The sequence below is a fragment of the Suillus fuscotomentosus genome (genome assembly GCF_016647785.1).
Source record: "Suillus fuscotomentosus strain FC203 chromosome Unknown F5891scaffold_25, whole genome shotgun sequence".
NCBI classification, from domain to species: domain Eukaryota; kingdom Fungi; phylum Basidiomycota; class Agaricomycetes; order Boletales; family Suillaceae; genus Suillus; species Suillus fuscotomentosus.
In genome coordinates this window covers 607,618-625,324 of record NW_024539537.1, presented here as the reverse complement: position 1 = coordinate 625,324, position 17,707 = coordinate 607,618, and the positions used below count along the sequence as shown (strand labels likewise).

Genomic DNA, 17,707 nt, shown 5'->3' with positions numbered 1-17,707 from the left:
GCCCAACAACTGAGGGTGGGTTCTTATTGTTGTACACATTCTCCTCCGCCTTCTCATATTTTTGCGCTTAGATATGACAAAACCGTTCCTTTCTGAGGGAAGGGCAGCGATAAATACCCGACCCTTGCCCCATGATACGTCGTCGCTTCACTTCTGCCAGTGTCGCCAATGTGTCCAAGAGGAGCTGGAAACGGACTCTGATTTCGCCGAGTCTCACTGTGTGAAGCCGGGATGTTGGCTGAATGCGACAATGTATTACAGGCACAAACGAGAAGAAGCTCTCCGTCATGAACTGGACCGTGCCAACCTGGATGAGAACCGACAGACAGTTGGCGAAATTTCTGTGCCGAATTCACCCCGGGGGTTTCCTTCGCCTGTGGAGCTGAACCTCACTGGAAACCATGTCACGGTAGCTAATACTAAACCCATCGTTCATGATCAGTCACAACACCCGCCTGTTACCGACCTGCATCATTTGCGTTCCAGAATCAATCACTTTGTTTGCAGTTTTTCGTTCAAAGGCCCCCTGAAATTTGCTGGGCATCCTACGATCGATGGGCCATACGTGCGTCTTGACCAGGATGATCTTCTTGCCGTCAACTCTGGTCTGCAAGTGCTAGAGCCCCGTCACCCCACGAATCAACCTCTGCTCACACTCCAGAACAATCTCACCATGTCGATGAAGGAGGCGCTTGAAATAGAAACTCACAATGTCGGGGAAATCGCGAAGGAAAAAGATGCCCTTATTCAGCGCATCGTGAGGGAACTCGATCGTGCCGATGATCTCAAGGAGAAGGAGTGGGAAAGACAGCGGAAAGGTGACAACAACGAAGACTCTGATATGTTTGTTAACACAGGTCAGTTTTTTACGCAGTCTATCATCTACTTAGTGCTAATGTAACGGTATATTTTGGCTAGATCCATATTTTAATGCCCCTCATGCTTCCTGGCATCCCATGCTCTTGTCAGTATATTTGACGATTCTCCTTATGCACCTCATATGCGGACTACCTCGTCGGGCTTCGTCACTGCTACTTTTTTGCCTGCGGAGCATAGTTCGCCTTTCAGATGCATGTTCAACGGATACACCACTATCGCAGAATATTCCAAGGGACCCGCGCACTGTGATAGGATCATTCGAGCTAGAGCCTCGCACTCGATCCTACATCTGTTGTCCAGCATGCTTTGCTTTATATGATACATCCCCTCTCCCCCTCTTTTGTATGCATCAACCAACTCCTACGAGCCGGCCGTGCCACACAAAGCTCTGGAAAACGTGTATCATCTGCGGAAATCAAGTCCAACATCCAATCCGTACATATCTGCACCAAGACCTGAAACAGTGGATGGGTCATTTCCTTTCACGTCCTGGCGTCGAAGACCTCATAGACTCCGCTGCTCACCATCACGAAGGGGAGGACATGGAGGACATTTGGCATGCGTCTACGTTTTGTCAGTTTCCTGGGCCAGACAGTAAACCCTTCCTTAGTCCATCAATTCGGGAGGGGCGCTATGTGTTTAGTTTAGGAGTTGATGGCTTCAATCCATTTCAGAACAAAGTCGCCAAACAGAATGTGACAGTGTATATGGTATGCTTGAATCTTCCACCGGACCTGCGTTACCTGCCCGAGAACATGTTTCTTGTTGGCATCATTCCAGGCCCAACAAAACCTTCCACCGATCAGATCAATCATTTTCTGAAACTCCTCGTGGACGATCTCCTACTGTTTTGGGACCCTGGCGTTATCTTCTCGTGCACATCGAAGTATCCGGCTGGTCGCACTATCTGAATCGCCCTCATACCAATTGTGTGCGACCTTCCAGCTGCAAAACAAGTTGCAGGGTTCAGCGGTATCGGTTCAAAATTCTTTTGTTCCTACTGCTTACTCCCTCTCTATGATATCGACAATTTGGATCGGAGCCAGTGGCCTCCTCGCGACGTCGAGACTCATCGTAAACATGCCTGCTCATACCGAGATGCTGCTACGCCTGAGGAGAGGCAGCGCATCTTCGATCAGTTTGGAGTCCGTTGGACCGAACTCCTTCGGCTCCCATATTGGGATCCAATCTCTTTCACAGTTGTCGAGTCCATGCACATCCTATATTTGCGCATTCTCAGATATCACTGTCGAGTGGCGTGGCGGATGAATGTAGATTTAGAAGATGGCGAAACCGTTTCAGGAGAAGGCACCAAAAGCATTGTGAGGCCATCTGACGAAAGCATGCAGAAAGGTGTCGGGGCGCTCACCGCGGGAACCTTCGCTGCCCTTGACGCTTGCACTAAACCCGTTCTCTACCATCTATGCCAGGATAGAAATCTCAGGAGGGCGAGTACGAAGAGAGCACTCATTAAAACTCTTCTGAATTGGGTGCGTGCAAGTCCTTCGAGCTTGAATATAATTGACCGGCTAATACGACAGAAAACCGATCAATCAATGGGAGACATGCCCCCAAAACCAGTTGTTCCACCCCGACCTTCAAAGAAGACATCGCTAACCGATGCTGAGTCGGCCATGCTTCTGGTTGAAGGTACGGCAACGATCAGCGATTTATCGCTCCTTCGGTTCACAAAAGCTATATTGGCGAGTCTCTGTGATGCAAAGCATGAACATCGCACTGGGAACAAGCATGATCTTGTTAGCAGGCTGTTGGATTGGGTATGTCACTGGTCTTGTCTTCCTCACCTCCCGCTGCATTGGTCTGATCTTGGCACCCCAGCGTTTATCGCAGAATTTGCCATGCACACGAACGGCACTGGAAAGTGTGTCGGCTACAGGGAAGGAAGTGCGAAATCACCAAAGAAAGGCGGAGGAATATATTTCTTCAACTTCACGAGTTGACACGGACACGCTAATGAGCTACACCCGGACTGTCTTGGTTGCGCTGTGCTCGGAGTGACATCTCAGCATTGTCGGTCAGAAGAATGTCCTTGTCCAGCGCCTCATCCGATGGGTACGTCTCATTGCAGCTTGAACGTTACAGAGTGACTGATGCTACTGGCAACTTCAGCGAGTCCAGCAAGACCAAGACAACAGAAATGACAATGACCATGAAGCTCCTGCGGATTTTGAGAATAACCATAACTCTCACAGTGCAGATCCACCAGGACGAGTGAGTGGTATGAACGATGATCAACTTCATCGTGTCGTCCTGGGTCAATCTCTTGTCACCGAGATACGGAAAGACATGCTATGTACTGAACTGCCCACATGGGTTAGCCAGGCTCCCAAAGCTCTCGGCTCGACAGCCCAGGGTAAACTCAGTGCAGATCAGTGGCGTGCTGCATGCACCATCAACATAACCATCACCCTGATACGACTATGGGGCGGGAAGACTGGCGTGGTCAAAGCTATGCTAGACAACTATATGGATTTAGTTATTGCTGTTGAGCTCGGCTGTATGCTCGTTATCTCCCCTGGCCATATCAGCCAGTATGATTTCTACATGCAGCGCTATCTCAAGAACTTCAAGGACCTTTACAAAACCTTGCGACTGGTTCCGAGCCACCACATTTCTCTGCACCTTGGTGAATTCCTGTGCTCGTTTGGTCCTGTCCATGCTTGGAGGGCTTTTGTGTTTGAGCGCTATAATTATCTCCTCCAGCGTGAAAACACTAATGGAAAATTCGGTGAGCAACTCCTCATCTCTTCACCCTCATACTAATCAACCCTGAATCACAGGCGAAATCAAGCTCACTATGATGAATCACACCTGTCGAGTAGCCAATGTGCGCGCGCTGATACAGGAGGAGCGCATCCGTACTGTTGTCTCGGATATGGTCGATGCATATAGCAACTTCGCAGGCGAAGATAGGAGAGGCACTCGCATTCGTGACGTGCTTCAATGGGAAAAAATTGTCACTGCGCATGGCCAAACACGCCCGGCCTCTAAAGAGGTTATCCTTGAGGAGAGATTATATTCCGCCTTGCTGAAACTGATTGACGCTACCGAGCCACTTTGCTATGTTGGCGAGGGCGACCCCCGTTCGTTGGACCAAGTCTTTCTCAGGCGCAAGGTTTTGCTGTCAAATCGCATTCTCATCCATGGGGTTTCATACCGGCCTTCAGACTTTTCTCATTGCGATAGCAACATTGTTTTTCACAGTTCCCCAGGATCAAAACCGGAGGCTGGTCGCATCATCAAAATATTTCTTCACCATCGGTATTCAACAAATAACGACATGATTGAAGAAACATTTTTAGCCATCCAGCCTTTAATTCCGTTGTCAGACACTGATATTCCCTATGATTCTTACCGTCAATACCCTGTTGCGGGGGGTTTTCTTTGTTACAATGAGTATCACACCCATTACCACGTCATTCGGCCCTCTGGTGTCATTTGCCACTATGCAAAGACCCCTATGCGCATTTCAAGAATACGCCGGGCTTGCGTACACGTTCTACCATTAGATCGCATAAGTGCCTCGGCGACAAGGGATTATGACCCTGACATTGATTCACTAGTTGATGAGGTCCGCTGACCTCCCGTCCCTGGGAGTACACAACGAACAAGATACCGATACGTCCAATGTGTCACAGTAGTTGAAGAAGATGTTGAGAGTCAAGCTTACGATAATTAACAAGTTCATGGTCGTCAGCAGAATGGGAACTAAATTTCGTCCAGTTTTATGTACTCACTCTATGACGGAGCACACAAGATTGATATCTACAATGTTCCTGTGGCAACGGCACAGAGCGCGGAAGTCAATCTTGTCTTGCTCTAGTACAGCTAGAATCTCGTGGATGGATGTCGCTGATAGGAAAGGCGTCTATGAGGAATGTCTCAATGGACTGGTTTGAAGTTTGCGCAGAAAGGTGTCATTGTGTAATATCGTGTTTCCTCAATTGCTACTGTAAATACAATTTGTCGTCGAAGAGAAGACCAATGGCATGTCCATCCAGACTGCAGAGTCTCATGATTATCTGAAATGCCTCTCAGATGCAACAAGTCACCAGATATCTACAAGACGACCTACTGTATCATATAGTACAGCTAATGGGGGCTAGCGCATTCGAACCTTCAATGCTGTACTTCAACAAAGGCTATGTTCGTTACTCAAGAAGTCTGATTTGAGCAAAACCGTGTATCAGGTGCATGTATTGAACCAAGGGCGAGTGACCTAATCTTACTTACATAAAATGGCAATTATATTTTGGTGTAGAATCGACTCGGCGCCTCATGGTCGGCAACAACGAGGACAGGTGAAGCCATCTAAAGGCGATAGGGTTTAGAGTTTGCGTGTGTTCATTTTTCCTCTTCCTTATCCGCGGGGGGCGTGACGTCTCCGAAAATCTGTTCCAGTCTCAGTGCATATGTTCGATTTGGTGCGATTGCAAGTGACTGACATTCACTACTAGACAAAACAGAATTTCCGTCGGTAACTACCATTTGCTGCCGTGATTGTGTGATGTCGGCCCAATAAGCATTCCCACGCACCAGGTGACCCATTGATCACACAGTGGGGAAACTAACATTAATTACCACCTTTTGCCGCCAGTGAAATTCCATTCGAAAGGTATTCTAGAGTGCCTTGGAACACTCCTGGTCCAGATCTGATATTTTGCAAGAGGTAAAACGTTCAAACCCCCGATGTGTGACAGTGACTTACTAGCACTGGCAGTATTACTTCATCGAGCACTGGCTCTGCTTGTGCGTCTCTCATTGTGCGTCGTCTCTTGCGAAACGGTGAGACCATAGCAATCAACGAACAGTGTCTGGTAGAAGGTTTGTGGAGGGGTAACTGAAGAAGGTCCGCGTATGCGACGGTATGTCATATTTCATCAATGTCTACACTTGGTCTACACTTCGATATGAACGCTACTAGGGTTGTAGGTATCCTGCTTGGATGGACACAGTCGTCGCTCGGTCTATATTACCCTCACTGCACCACTTGTGTTCCGCTCGTTCTGCAGAGTCCCCGGACATCCAACACTCGTATCACCCGTCGTGGTACTGGACCCTCCAGCATGCTTATCTCGAAAGTGCCCTCCCAGTCTATCCTAGTCACTTGACCGTACGTTTATGGCCGAAGTTCCGTGAAACGCTATGCGCTCATAGCATCTCTTTTTCTGTTGGTACTAGATTGTCGGGCTCCCCAGCGATCATGCGGGACGTGGCATTGTCTTCACCATGCAGTACACAGTGTTTTGCATGTAGGAAGTTTGACGTCCTTGCTATTATCTTGTTCCTGCAGCAGTACCGTGTATGATTCTCTCCCGATATTAGTCAAGGTGCGTCTTATGCCTGAAGTTTGTACACGACGCTGACATTCTCTTTAAGTCATGGTGTGTGCTCAGCGTGATTTTGTCTCCGTTATCCCCCCGGTGAATACACTTTCGGCCAGTACGCGAACCTATTCACGTCATACACCAACGGCTACCTCGACCAGCCTGCCGCTGCCAATTCCACATGCTTTCCCTACATTTCCAACTCAGCACCACTTCCCTCATCCACAAAGTCCTGAACCAAATATACTCCTTGATTTATGACAGCCCCACAGGCAAGGCACCTATCGGCAAAACCTTCCCCTTTCTCAATCTGTATCCCTCCATTTTGCGCCTGTCACGAATTTCTTCATTGTCTGTCTTCGCCTTTGTGCCGGATATCTTGTCCCGAAACTTTGGGATAGCAAAAAGCTCCTGCGGCCCGAAAAGATGAACCCTGCAAACTTTGCGGACATACGGTGACATTGAATCGCCACTACTACACGTTTTCGCTACTTCGGTGACATCGAATCACCACTACTGTACGTTTTCACTATTTCACATTTGAAAGTCGCCACTCCGAGTCCCCGAGTCGGTTCTTATCAATTACCTTTTTTGTCATCGTTTCAGGGCCCAATTATCAGTCGTTTCATGACCTTTGTCCTTCACATTTTCTCTCAGCCCCCTTTGACGATCATTTTCCATATAACATGGCATGATATCAAACGTTGAATTCACCTTTTCTGACCCATAGGCCTTCTGCACATTCGGTGTTTTCAAAGTCTCAACTCTATCTCTCTCGATCGACCTTTCTTGCTGTGCATCTATCCACAGCTCTGCAATGCCAAGAAACCAGGCGCAGATTCATGGTCTGCTGAGAAAGTCGCTTGTCGGGGAACTTTTGGACACCCAATTTTACCTGTTTTCTGCTCGATCGAAGCGCCAAGGCAATGTTACCAAGCTCCGAGCACTGTATGCCAACAAAAAAGCCCTCGCCACAGATTCAGAGTACTTTAATAGCTGTGAGTCACATGTCTGTTACCACTCAGTCAAGTTCAGCAGATACTTTCAGTGCTTTTCAAAAACACGCTCGATGATCCTGCTTTGGTCGAAGTCGAAGACCATTACACTTGTGAGGGAGGGATTTCTCTCAGTGAATATGGCTATGCGTCCGATAGTGACCTCGATGAAGAGGATGAGGAGGGAGAAGGGGGGGGTCGATCAGATGGTTAAAGACAGTATGTGGATTTACCCGTCATGGCACAGGATTACCTCATGACGATATTTGAAGATGCGAAATGCGTGAATGTTTCTGCGGAACAAATGTCTCAAACAGCATCGGTTGAGACCTTGAATTTTGCTAGGAAGGGAGCGCAGCGCATTATCACAAGTCGCAGAGTATTGGTAACAGATACTGCATTCAACACGTACGGTTTGCTATCCTACTGCTTTGTTCTATTGATTACTGACTTCCATAGGTGGCAAGCTTTGTTGTACTATCTGTACACAGACGAGATCGTTTTCGCACCTTTGCGATCGCAGGGAAGCAGGCCAGCGAGACGTTGCAGCATTGATGGGCCCCCGCCATGCTCGCTGAAGTCCATGTATCGCCTAGCGTGCAAGGTGCATCTCATGTAACCTGGAATACTCTCACGAACTGATACTTGGGATCGTATCAGATAAATCATGACAAATTGCAGGCCAAAGCGCTTGCTGCCATACGATCAAGTCTGACTGAGCCCAATGTTAATATTCTGCAGGAATGCTCTTTGTCTTTGAAATCTAGGTTAGTTCGTTATACATTTTCCTATTTTCCCTAACTTACTATTGCGATACTGTATGTCTTCCGAAGGTTTCCCTCCATTCTTGAGGTGGAAACCAAGAGTTTATTGCAGCTTATCGCCACTGCCACTGCCATCTCAAACTTTTCGATGATCGCCAGTGCTGACCTCCCATACGAGGCTGACGTCTAATCAAACTCCACGCATGGAACACCGTGCACCTTGTTTTTCTATCCAAGGGACGGGTTCACTCTATGATTGGTCTTGCAGTCATTTAGATATACATCCCAGCACTAAACGAAATCTAAAGCATATATGTTACAAGTATTCCGTTCGCCTTTGGATGTTTTCTACCACGAGTTACAATAGTAGATGTCTGTACACTACGTTCGCAGTCGTCTCTTCCTCTTCTTTTCTCGGAAATAGCACCTGAATGTCTTTATGACACCGCACTCTTGAAAGTGCAGTATATAGCTGTTGGTGTGCAAATAAATCTGTGCGCAGGTCAAGCACGGCTAAATTTTAGAGCGTCAGTCCTTGGCACCCGTTGAACGTCGTCACATAGTAAGCGGGCCAGCGGCCACAGTGGAAATTGTTTCTAATTTACGGTCCAGCTTGAATATGACGGATTGAAAGCAAACATGATCCGAGGCAAGCAATGTATCTCTCGGGCTCAGGTATTTTGCCGCATCACTACCGCACCACCGTACCGAAACATACATTTAACGCTCATTTCCGACAACTACTCTAATCATACACAAGATAATTGACTAAGCAGTAATACTCGTCAAACTCATCGACTATGCGCCTCTCAGACATGACTTTGAGAGGCCGAGTTTAGAGGACGTGTTGGGCGTGTTGCGGCACGGATGCGGTAGTGGGCGTGGCAGCAGCGAGTCCTAGTAATATCGTACGAGACAATGGCATTCAGACTCCTTGGTATACTCTAACAGCGAACGTTCGAACTCTCGTTGGCCGCAGGTGCTGCAGAGAATGAACAATGGGGAAAAGACGCTGGCACGCACCAAGACCAATGGAACCCATATGAGGGTCTCCCCGAGCACTGGAATCATGGTGACTGAGATCTGTATGCACCAGAATTTGAAGGAGAACTGGATGTGCGTAACTTTCATATTGACAGTGGAAGGCTGCATTAAAACAGCACCGACCAACAGTGTGAGCCGAACTTTAGTGAAGGAAGTGAGCGGCTGTGAGCCTGAAGTCATTAAGAAAGAGAAACGTACCAAAAAGCCTAAACCACGGCCACGGCCAAGGAAGGCACATAGAAGTACTTGACATGCGCGAGGATGAACATGTTGTTGTGCGGCCGTTCTTCAAGTTGGTAGCTGTCTTTGAATTTCAGGCAGCTCGCGGCGTCGTGGTTGACTGGCGTGTAGTTGATTCCATCTGGCGGTGAAGACCAAGCGCCAGGCGAGACTGCAGGGGTGCATGAATTGCTGAGAACAATGCACACCATGGACAAAGCTGCAGGTATACTTGGTAAGAAGGATCATCGCGTTGGTGCGGTGTGGTAGTGCACAGCCACAAAATCTCAGAATTGCCGCACCCTACCGCATCACTACCGCACCCATAAAGTACTATATTCACTATGATACCACAATAATTCTTACACAAAAACATGTACTATGGTATTTCTTAATCATAAATCATATTCAAGACCTTTGTGGATGACATAGACATACTGTAGTATTTCACTCGATTCGACAGTCACGTGTCACACGCCGACTTGTCTGGTCGAAATTTGTAGCGTGTCATGGGTCACACCTGCGTTTGTCGAATGGCTTCAGTCAAGCCATTTTAAATGGCTGTCACACGGTAGCGGAATCAAGTATACCGTAAGTACCACAGTCTGGCCCGTTGAAATCTTGATATGTCAAAGATTCAGTGCTGTCACTTGTCACACACTCAAATGTCGAAGTGTTGAAATGGTAGACTGTGTCATGTGTCACATGTGGTGTTGAATTGAGTGAAATACTACAGTATTATATACACATATAAGACACTTGTTGTGTAGGGTGCGGCACGGATGCAGTACAATGCGGCAAAATCCTAAGGCCCGTATCTCTCTGCTATAGGGAATCTGAACTTCTATAAATCACTGATGAAGGGTAGGGTACGGACAATAAGTCAGTGTGGTGTTATTAACCTATGTTAATTAGGGCTCCGTGAAAAACTTGGCTCAAGGTTTATGACATGTTTTTAACTCAGGCCTATCCTCGAGGGGTTTTTGACACGAGTTAAAAACTAGTTTTTGACAAGTTTTTTACACAGTCTAGAAACCAGTTTTTCAAGCTATTCTAACATGTTCAAGCTACAACAAAGTGAATGCCCATTGTACAGGCCCTCCCAAAGGCAACGTCAAAGTATCAGATTCATTCTGTGGAGGTGCTGTGTGGGAGCCTTCTACCAGCCTATCAGAGAGCAAGTTCAACAGGCAAGGTGAATCAAGATGAGCATCCTGACTGCCAATGAAAGTCTGACTGTCACTGCCCTGGTAAAGTGGGTCGTGTTCAATTCCTGGATCCTCTTCCTCATCCAACCAACCATCATCATCAGACACTGAATCCAAATCTTCTTGAGTTTGTGCGCTGTCGGCACCGCGCTTCCTTTTTCAAGTGTGGCCATCAATTTCAGCCTCCAAATGTGAACTCGTCAGTTCTTGAAATTTGACAGTCTAAAAACCCGGAGTGTTTTTAACATCGTAGTTTTTCACAGAGCCCTGATGTTAATAGTCAAGTGCTTGCGTAGGGTTATTAACTAGCATGTTATTAACTATCACGTGACCCAAAAATCGAAATTTTTGCTCCACTCGGTGTCCATGTCTTCTAGGTCAGCACCATCCTCCGCAGAATCCTCCTGAGCGCTACCAAAGCCATTGATAGGACTGCCCATGCATTGCATCAGACAAGGCCTTGGTAACAGGACAATAGACTGGATATCACCTAATCTTGCATGTTGCACACCTTCTAGGAGCTGGTGCAGAACCAAAAGCCAGGGAAGGCTGTGCATGGAGATGATTGAGATATGACTCGGAGCTGTCCAGGCCATCAGTACTAAAGTATTTGCACAGTGGTGGTAATTGAAGCTGATGGAAATGAAAATTGGAGGAATGACGAGACAAGTAAGTTTTGACCTGGAAGAATAATAGATTGCACGGAGGCAGGAACAAGGAGAACATTAGTATCTGAGGCTTTTGTGTCGGCCATTTTGAGTGCTCAACTGGTGTGAGAAAGAGGGAAAACAAGTTGAAATTTTCATTGCAAGAGACTCAAATCCCATGTCAGACAATGGCTTGCTTCTCTGAAAGAGTTGCATTGCAAACTTCTAAGTTAATGATCAATGATCTGTGAGGAACGGCAGAAGATTAGAATGCGACCCACCAAGACCATGGGGGTCAACAGACTTATTAGCACCATGTCACCACCCCATGGCTGTGCGCCTGTTAATAACACACCTTTTTTAGCAGTGTTATTAACAACCGACTTTTCGTCCGGCATGTTTGTGCCTGGTGATTGTCTTTTATTCATCCACATCTGACTCCTGAGACTCATTTGCATTCATTTTCACTTGTTCAATATAGTAGTTGCATTGATTTCACTTACATACTATGTATGTACATTGCTGACAACTGTCTACATACTATCTATCTGTGAAGTTGTGTACATTTACTTTTTGGCACTTCATTCATTTTCACATGCTTGAGCACACCTATGCTTGTCCCGAGTCTAGGGATGGATACTGCATAGGTGATTTCCCAAGCATGTACTGGTGGGTGGCTTCATGACGTGCAGTTGCCTTTTTGAGCAGAGTCACCCGTCACCTTGGTGGCGCACCAAAATCCTCATACATACATGCTGCATACTCATACATACCTCATGTGAGTCTTGCAGTGATTTGTAAGCACTACAAGGGCATGCACCATGCACTTTTGTTGATGAGGTTGCTGGCTACTTGAAACCAGGATTCAACCACATGACTCATCAGGGAAAACCTCCCACATGAACTTAGGATGAAGTAGAAAATTTTTGATAAGGCAGATAAACTACTATGTCTTAGAGCTAGATAAACATAAACCTGCTAGTGCTTAATAATTTCAGAATCATTATGCAATATTATAAAGCACTATCTAAGGTCCATGAAACTATACCTATCTACAATATTTAAGCATGAGATACCACCGGCTCGGGCACAATTGTGTCCACCACGTCATGCTGTGTCGCTGCATGGTGATAGTTTCGTCTCCTTTCTGTTTCCTATTTGCTCTTCTTCCATTCACTACTATGGCAATGTCTGCTTCATTTCATGGGGTCCAAGTCATTGGTCTTGATTGACAGAAAGAACTTTTTCTTTTTGGCAATACAACAGATTCATTACTACTCCAGAACTTGGAGACATTCACGTCAATGGCAACACCATCAATGTGTTCACATTCAGTGCGAACACTGCCTCAGCTAAAGACGGCATCTATCTATTGGATGCACGTACAACCATTGGTCTGAAAATGGGATGTTCGGTTCATAGCTATATAATAACTTGTTCAAAATTCCAAAGTGACCTGACACTCCTCAGCAAGCATATCCACATCTAAGATTCATTCATCAATATTAGTGTACTGTAAATGTCCTTCAAGTGTGCACTACCCGCAGACTCAGCATATCTCGTGGATCCATCATTATGGACATGCCCAATGTGAAATTACACTGTCCAACAGTCAGAAAAGAGTCTTGTCATCTGTGTATGACCACCACGGGCTTTTAAACCTGCCCATACTGTAGCATTTCACTCGATTCGGCACCACCTGTGACGTGTGACACACTACACCATTTCGTCGTCGCAGCATTTGAGGGTGTGACACATGACAGTACAGAAATTTTCGGCAAAAGTTAATTTCGACCATGTTAATTTTGATGGAATTTAAGGGTGGCGAAGAGGTTGCGCTGGCAGTCAAAGAAGAACTTGGGCGTGGAAGGAGGAGGCAAAAGGCAAACACATTGTACTCATGCTCATTTTGGCAACATCACGACAGCGAGTAGTACTAGTAGAATTTTTCGCCGTCTGTGACACTTCATAGCAGCCCAAGGGCAGTGACCTGGGCCTGGGCTTGGCTCAGCTTATTTAGACCTGGCTTGGGCCGGAACAGGTTGGATTGCTGCAAGTTTGACATTGCAGCTGATTTTGCCAAAACTTTGGCATGTCCTATGTAGTCATGGTGTATACTTTGCACTGTAAACAAAATTGATAATAAGATAAAATCAGACTTATCTTTGTTGGTCAAAATTTGATTCACCAACAAAGATAAGTCTGATTTTATCTTATCACCAATTTTGTTTACAGTACACAGTATGTATTATCCTCACATTTTGTTAATTTTTCTTCTCCTGACTGATACTGTGTTTGTTATTATAAATAAGGGAAACAACAGTATGGACATAGGAAGAACATAGGGTGATATAAATTAATAGTTGTTTAGAATGCGATCAAAATTAAAGTACTATCTTGCTTGCATTTACAGACAAAAATATCTCAGCTTGCTTCTAATGACAAAAGAATAGACATAAAATAATTACAGTTTGAATTTATTCAAACTGTAAGTTTATAACTTATTGAAAATGTGGTCATCATGTGACCCCAGGGAAAAATCAGAACAAAAAGATATCACAGAGTAAATGTGATGTGTGGTGAAAATGTGTGTATATATTGAACAAAATTCATATGTGACAATATAGCTCAAGCTGATATAAACTAAGAAAAATGCACACAAAAATTAAATTGTTGTTATCATTTTCTGTTAGAATTCAAGGTGATCAGAGTCTGTCTGAGATCACACTGGGTTCAATTTTTGATCCGTGGGCAAATTGGTCCCTGCCCCCAGTGGTAGTGGCCTCCATAGAAGAAGTCCCTGACAAAGATGACCCCCCTCCTCTTATGCCTGACCAAGATAAAGACGACCCTGATTACAACACTAAAGAAGATGTATGGTCAGAAAACTTCGCTCCCACTGTCAAGGATATCTCCACCTATGAGTTAAATGACAACAAAGTTCTCATCGAGTATGCTTCGGATGGTTCTCAAGTATGAGTCATTGAAGAGGTATCTTTTGATACCCCACTCACTCGCGACAGGACATCAAAAGCAGAGCAAGTATACAAGAAGACTAGTAACAAAGCCCAAGAATTTGCTGTAGCCGGAGAAATAGAAAAAGGAAAGAAAAGTTTTGAAGAACTTGTCCCGCCTTATTTGCACGCTTATGAAGATATCTTTGCAAAAGATGGCCTTAACAGACTTCCCCCTGAGCGACCCGGCATTGATCATCATATCGATCTAAAACCTGGATTTATCCTGAAAACATCGAAGATCTATCCTCTGTCAGGCAAGGAACAGTGTAGGGATTCATTTCTGGCTAGGCTTGTAGAGACTGTTTTACCTTACCTTATGTTGGCACTTTTGTAGCTTACATAAGCAAGTAATCTTTTCACCAGTTACCAGTATGAGTCTGAGTGCTCAGCAGTTTTCTATGAGATTTCCTCTCCTCTGAGCCTTAAGCCTAGTCCAGAAACCCTTTAGGGTCAAATAGCAGCTAGGTTCTGCAAGACTCAACATTATTCAGACTGACCATCTGAATTGTTGTACCTTCAACAGGAAGCAGTCAAAGTGTTCATCGAAGAAAACACGAAGAAGGGATTCATTGTACCTTTGAAATCCCCTCAAGCCAGTGGTTTCTTCTTTGTAGGAAAGAAGAGTGGAGAATTGCGCCCTTGCCAAGACTACAGATACTTAAACAACTGGACAATCCGAGACCAATACCCTCTTCCTTTGCCCAAATCCCTCATTGAACGACTCTACAACGCACAATACTTCACCAAGACAGATGTCCGATCCGGTTATAACAACATTCGCATTCATCCTGATGACAGATGGAAAGCAGCATTTACTACCGAGGAAGGGTTATGGGAACCCACCGTAATGTTCTTCAGTCTTATGAATTCACCCGCCACCTTCCAAAGATATATGAATAACTGTTCCCAAAAGGAAATTAACCAAGGATGGTTGGTTATCTACATGGACGATCTTCTAATCTTTTCAAAAGATCTAGATGAACATCGTAACTGAACCAAACTTGTCTTGGACATCCTATGCAAAGAACAACTATTCATCAAACCAGAAAAGTGCATCTTCGATGCAAGAGAAGTGGAGTATTTGGGTATGATCATTCATCCAGGAGAAGTAGGGATGGAACACGCTAAGGTTGAAGGCATTAAGCATTGGCCAAAACCTACTAATGTCAAAGAAACCCACTCATTCCTCGGATTCTGCAACTTCTATCACGTGTTCGTAGCTCACTACTCCAATATCGCATGACCCTTGATAGATCTCACCAAGATGGACCATGCCTTCGACTGGACTGTGGCCTGCCAAGAATCATTTGATTCTCTAAAGCAGTGCTTCCTATCTCAGCCAGTCCTATGCAACCCCGATCCTAATCGACAGTTTGCACTAGCTACTGATGCTTTGCTTGCTGCCACTGGTGCGGTCCTCCTTCAGACTGATGAAAACAGGGTGTACCACCCATGTGGATATCTCTCTCAGTCGTTTAACCCTGCTGAAAGGAATTACGAAATCTTTGATCATGAACTCCTTGCAGTAATCTGTGCCCTCAATGAATGGTGTCACTACCTTGAAGGAAGCCCCCATCCGATAATTGTCTTCGCTGATCATATGAATCTCCTATATTTCTGTCAGGCCCAGAAACTGTCTAGACGACAGGCACATTGGCAGTTGATTCTGTCTAATTATGATATCCAACTCCATCATGTCCCCAGTACTAAACTCGCCACACCGGATGCTCTCTCTCGCAGACCCGATCACAGTCTCGGCAAAGATGATAATGAAGACCAGGTACTACTGCCCGACTCCATGTTTATTCACCTTCTAGATGATGAGCTTAGCACTGCTATCTCTCTTAACTTCCTCGATGATCCACTATTTGCAACTGCCTCTGATGCCTTGAATGGCATCTGCCTCCCTCCAATGAAATCTGCCCTTTCTGATTGGAAACTCATTGATGGAGTGCTCTTCTATAAAGACCATGCATATGTGCCCGTTGCACAATGACCCGACATTCTTCAAAAGCACCATGATCACCCCACCGCCAGTCACCCCAGCCGCTTTAAAACAGAAGAATTGGTTAAATGAGATTACTGGTGGCCTGCCATGGGTTCCTTTATTCGCAACTACGTCGCCAGCTGCGCCTTGTGTCAGCAGATGAAGGCTGACACTCATCCCACCACGCCACCTTTGCACCCCATCCCCTCCTCCGCCACTCGCCTGTTTAGTCAAATCTCTGTTGACTTGATCACTGACTTTCCACCTTCAAATGGCTTTGATTCTGTCATGGTCATGGTAGACCATGGCCTTATGAAGGGGGTAATTATTACTCCTTGCAGTAAAACTATTTCCTCAGAAGGAGTAGCTAAACTCTTCTTCAAGAATGTTTTTAAGTGATTCAGACTCCATGAGAAGGTGATCTCTGATCGAGGACCCCAATTTATCTCAAAATTCTCTAAAGAACTAGCTCGCCTCCTCGGGTATCAGATTGCTGCATCTACCGCTTATCATCCCCAGACTGATGGTCAAACCGAACGACTCAACCAAGAACTAGAAACATATCTGCGAATCTACTGCAGAACTAACCCCCTTGAATGGTCCGACCATCTTCCTCTCGCAGAATTCGTCCACAATCATTGCAAACACAACACTAGGAATATGTCCCCCTTCTTCCTCATGATGGGATATGAACCCAGAGGAATCCCTCATGTTCTTCTGTCTTCTGACACGCCCGCAGCCGAAGAACAGCTAAGAACCCTGCAGAAGATACATGACGAAGCAATCTCTTGCCATAACATTGCTATGCAACAAATGGCAGAAAGGTTGCATGGAAGGAAGTATACCCCCTGGAAGATAGGAGATAAGGTATGGATTACCGCCACCAACCTCATCACTTTGGTCACCCCATTTCAAGTACCTCTTAGGTTATATTATACCTATAAGGGTTTTCACCTAAGGGGTGCTTTTTAGATGGTCTGGCCGATGTTTGTTGGTCTTTCCTCAAGTGCATAGGGTCCAAAATAAAATATGTTGGGGATGGTCCAACAATCAAAATAATTTTTGTGTGGAAAAGACCACCAGCCAACATTGGACCATACATACATGGGATTTTCCCATGGTGGAGGGGTGTTAGGGGTCCTCTTACCACCCAATTTTCTGCGCCAAAAAATGAAAATTTTGGGCGCATTCTTGGCACCTAATGTGCAAGCTAATGGGTCACATAATGACTGTAGTTACTATTAGATATGTCTATGAAATAGGATTAGAAAACACAAAATGATCATTCATTCACTGCCCCCCTCAGCCCAGGATCTCTCTCTTCTAAAAATGATAATTTATTCATGCCCCCCCTCAGCCCGGGATCTCTCCCCTCTGAAAATGATCACACATCTACCTCACACCAATATGTCTATAAAATCACCTACACCTACAGAATCATCACTTGGGGATCACACTATTCAGATATTGATCCACCAATGCCTGGTCTCAGCTACTCGCCTACACCTACAGAGTCATCACTTGGGGATCGCACTATTCAGATATTGATCCACCAATGCTAGTCTCAGCTACTCACCTATGCCTACAGAGTCATCACTC

At 45.6% G+C, this 17,707-nt stretch overlaps 3 protein-coding genes across 3 annotated transcripts; 2 read left to right on the top strand and 1 right to left on the bottom strand.

Annotated features, from left to right (window-relative positions):
• Positions 1-1,634: 1,634 nt before the first annotated feature.
• On the top strand, positions 1,635-4,480 carry F5891DRAFT_1128392 (uncharacterized protein; the record flags this gene model as incomplete). The annotated part of the gene is made up of 5 exons (XM_041364276.1): positions 1,635-1,776; positions 1,825-2,369; positions 2,731-2,894; positions 3,093-3,628; positions 3,681-4,480. 5 exons carry the CDS (start codon positions 1,635-1,637, stop codon positions 4,478-4,480), a joined length of 2,187 nt encoding a protein of 728 aa, XP_041226446.1.
• Positions 4,481-7,044: 2,564 nt separating this feature from the next.
• Positions 7,045-8,176, top strand: F5891DRAFT_980068 (uncharacterized protein; the record flags this gene model as incomplete). The annotated part of the gene is made up of 7 exons (XM_041376967.1): positions 7,045-7,225; positions 7,258-7,335; positions 7,382-7,441; positions 7,540-7,630; positions 7,682-7,826; positions 7,883-7,989; positions 8,056-8,176. 7 exons carry the CDS (start codon positions 7,045-7,047, stop codon positions 8,174-8,176), a joined length of 783 nt encoding a protein of 260 aa, XP_041226445.1.
• Positions 8,177-8,710: 534 nt separating this feature from the next.
• F5891DRAFT_1032047 (uncharacterized protein) lies at positions 8,711-9,557 on the bottom strand. The gene is made up of 3 exons (XM_041361647.1): positions 9,229-9,557; positions 8,936-9,170; positions 8,711-8,883 (listed from the first exon to the last, which is right to left on the bottom strand). The coding sequence occupies exons 1-3, from the start codon at positions 9,281-9,283 to the stop codon at positions 8,796-8,798; spliced, it is 378 nt and encodes a 125-aa protein (XP_041226444.1). The 5' UTR covers positions 9,284-9,557; the 3' UTR covers positions 8,711-8,795.
• Between the last annotated feature and the right edge of the window lie 8,150 nt (positions 9,558-17,707).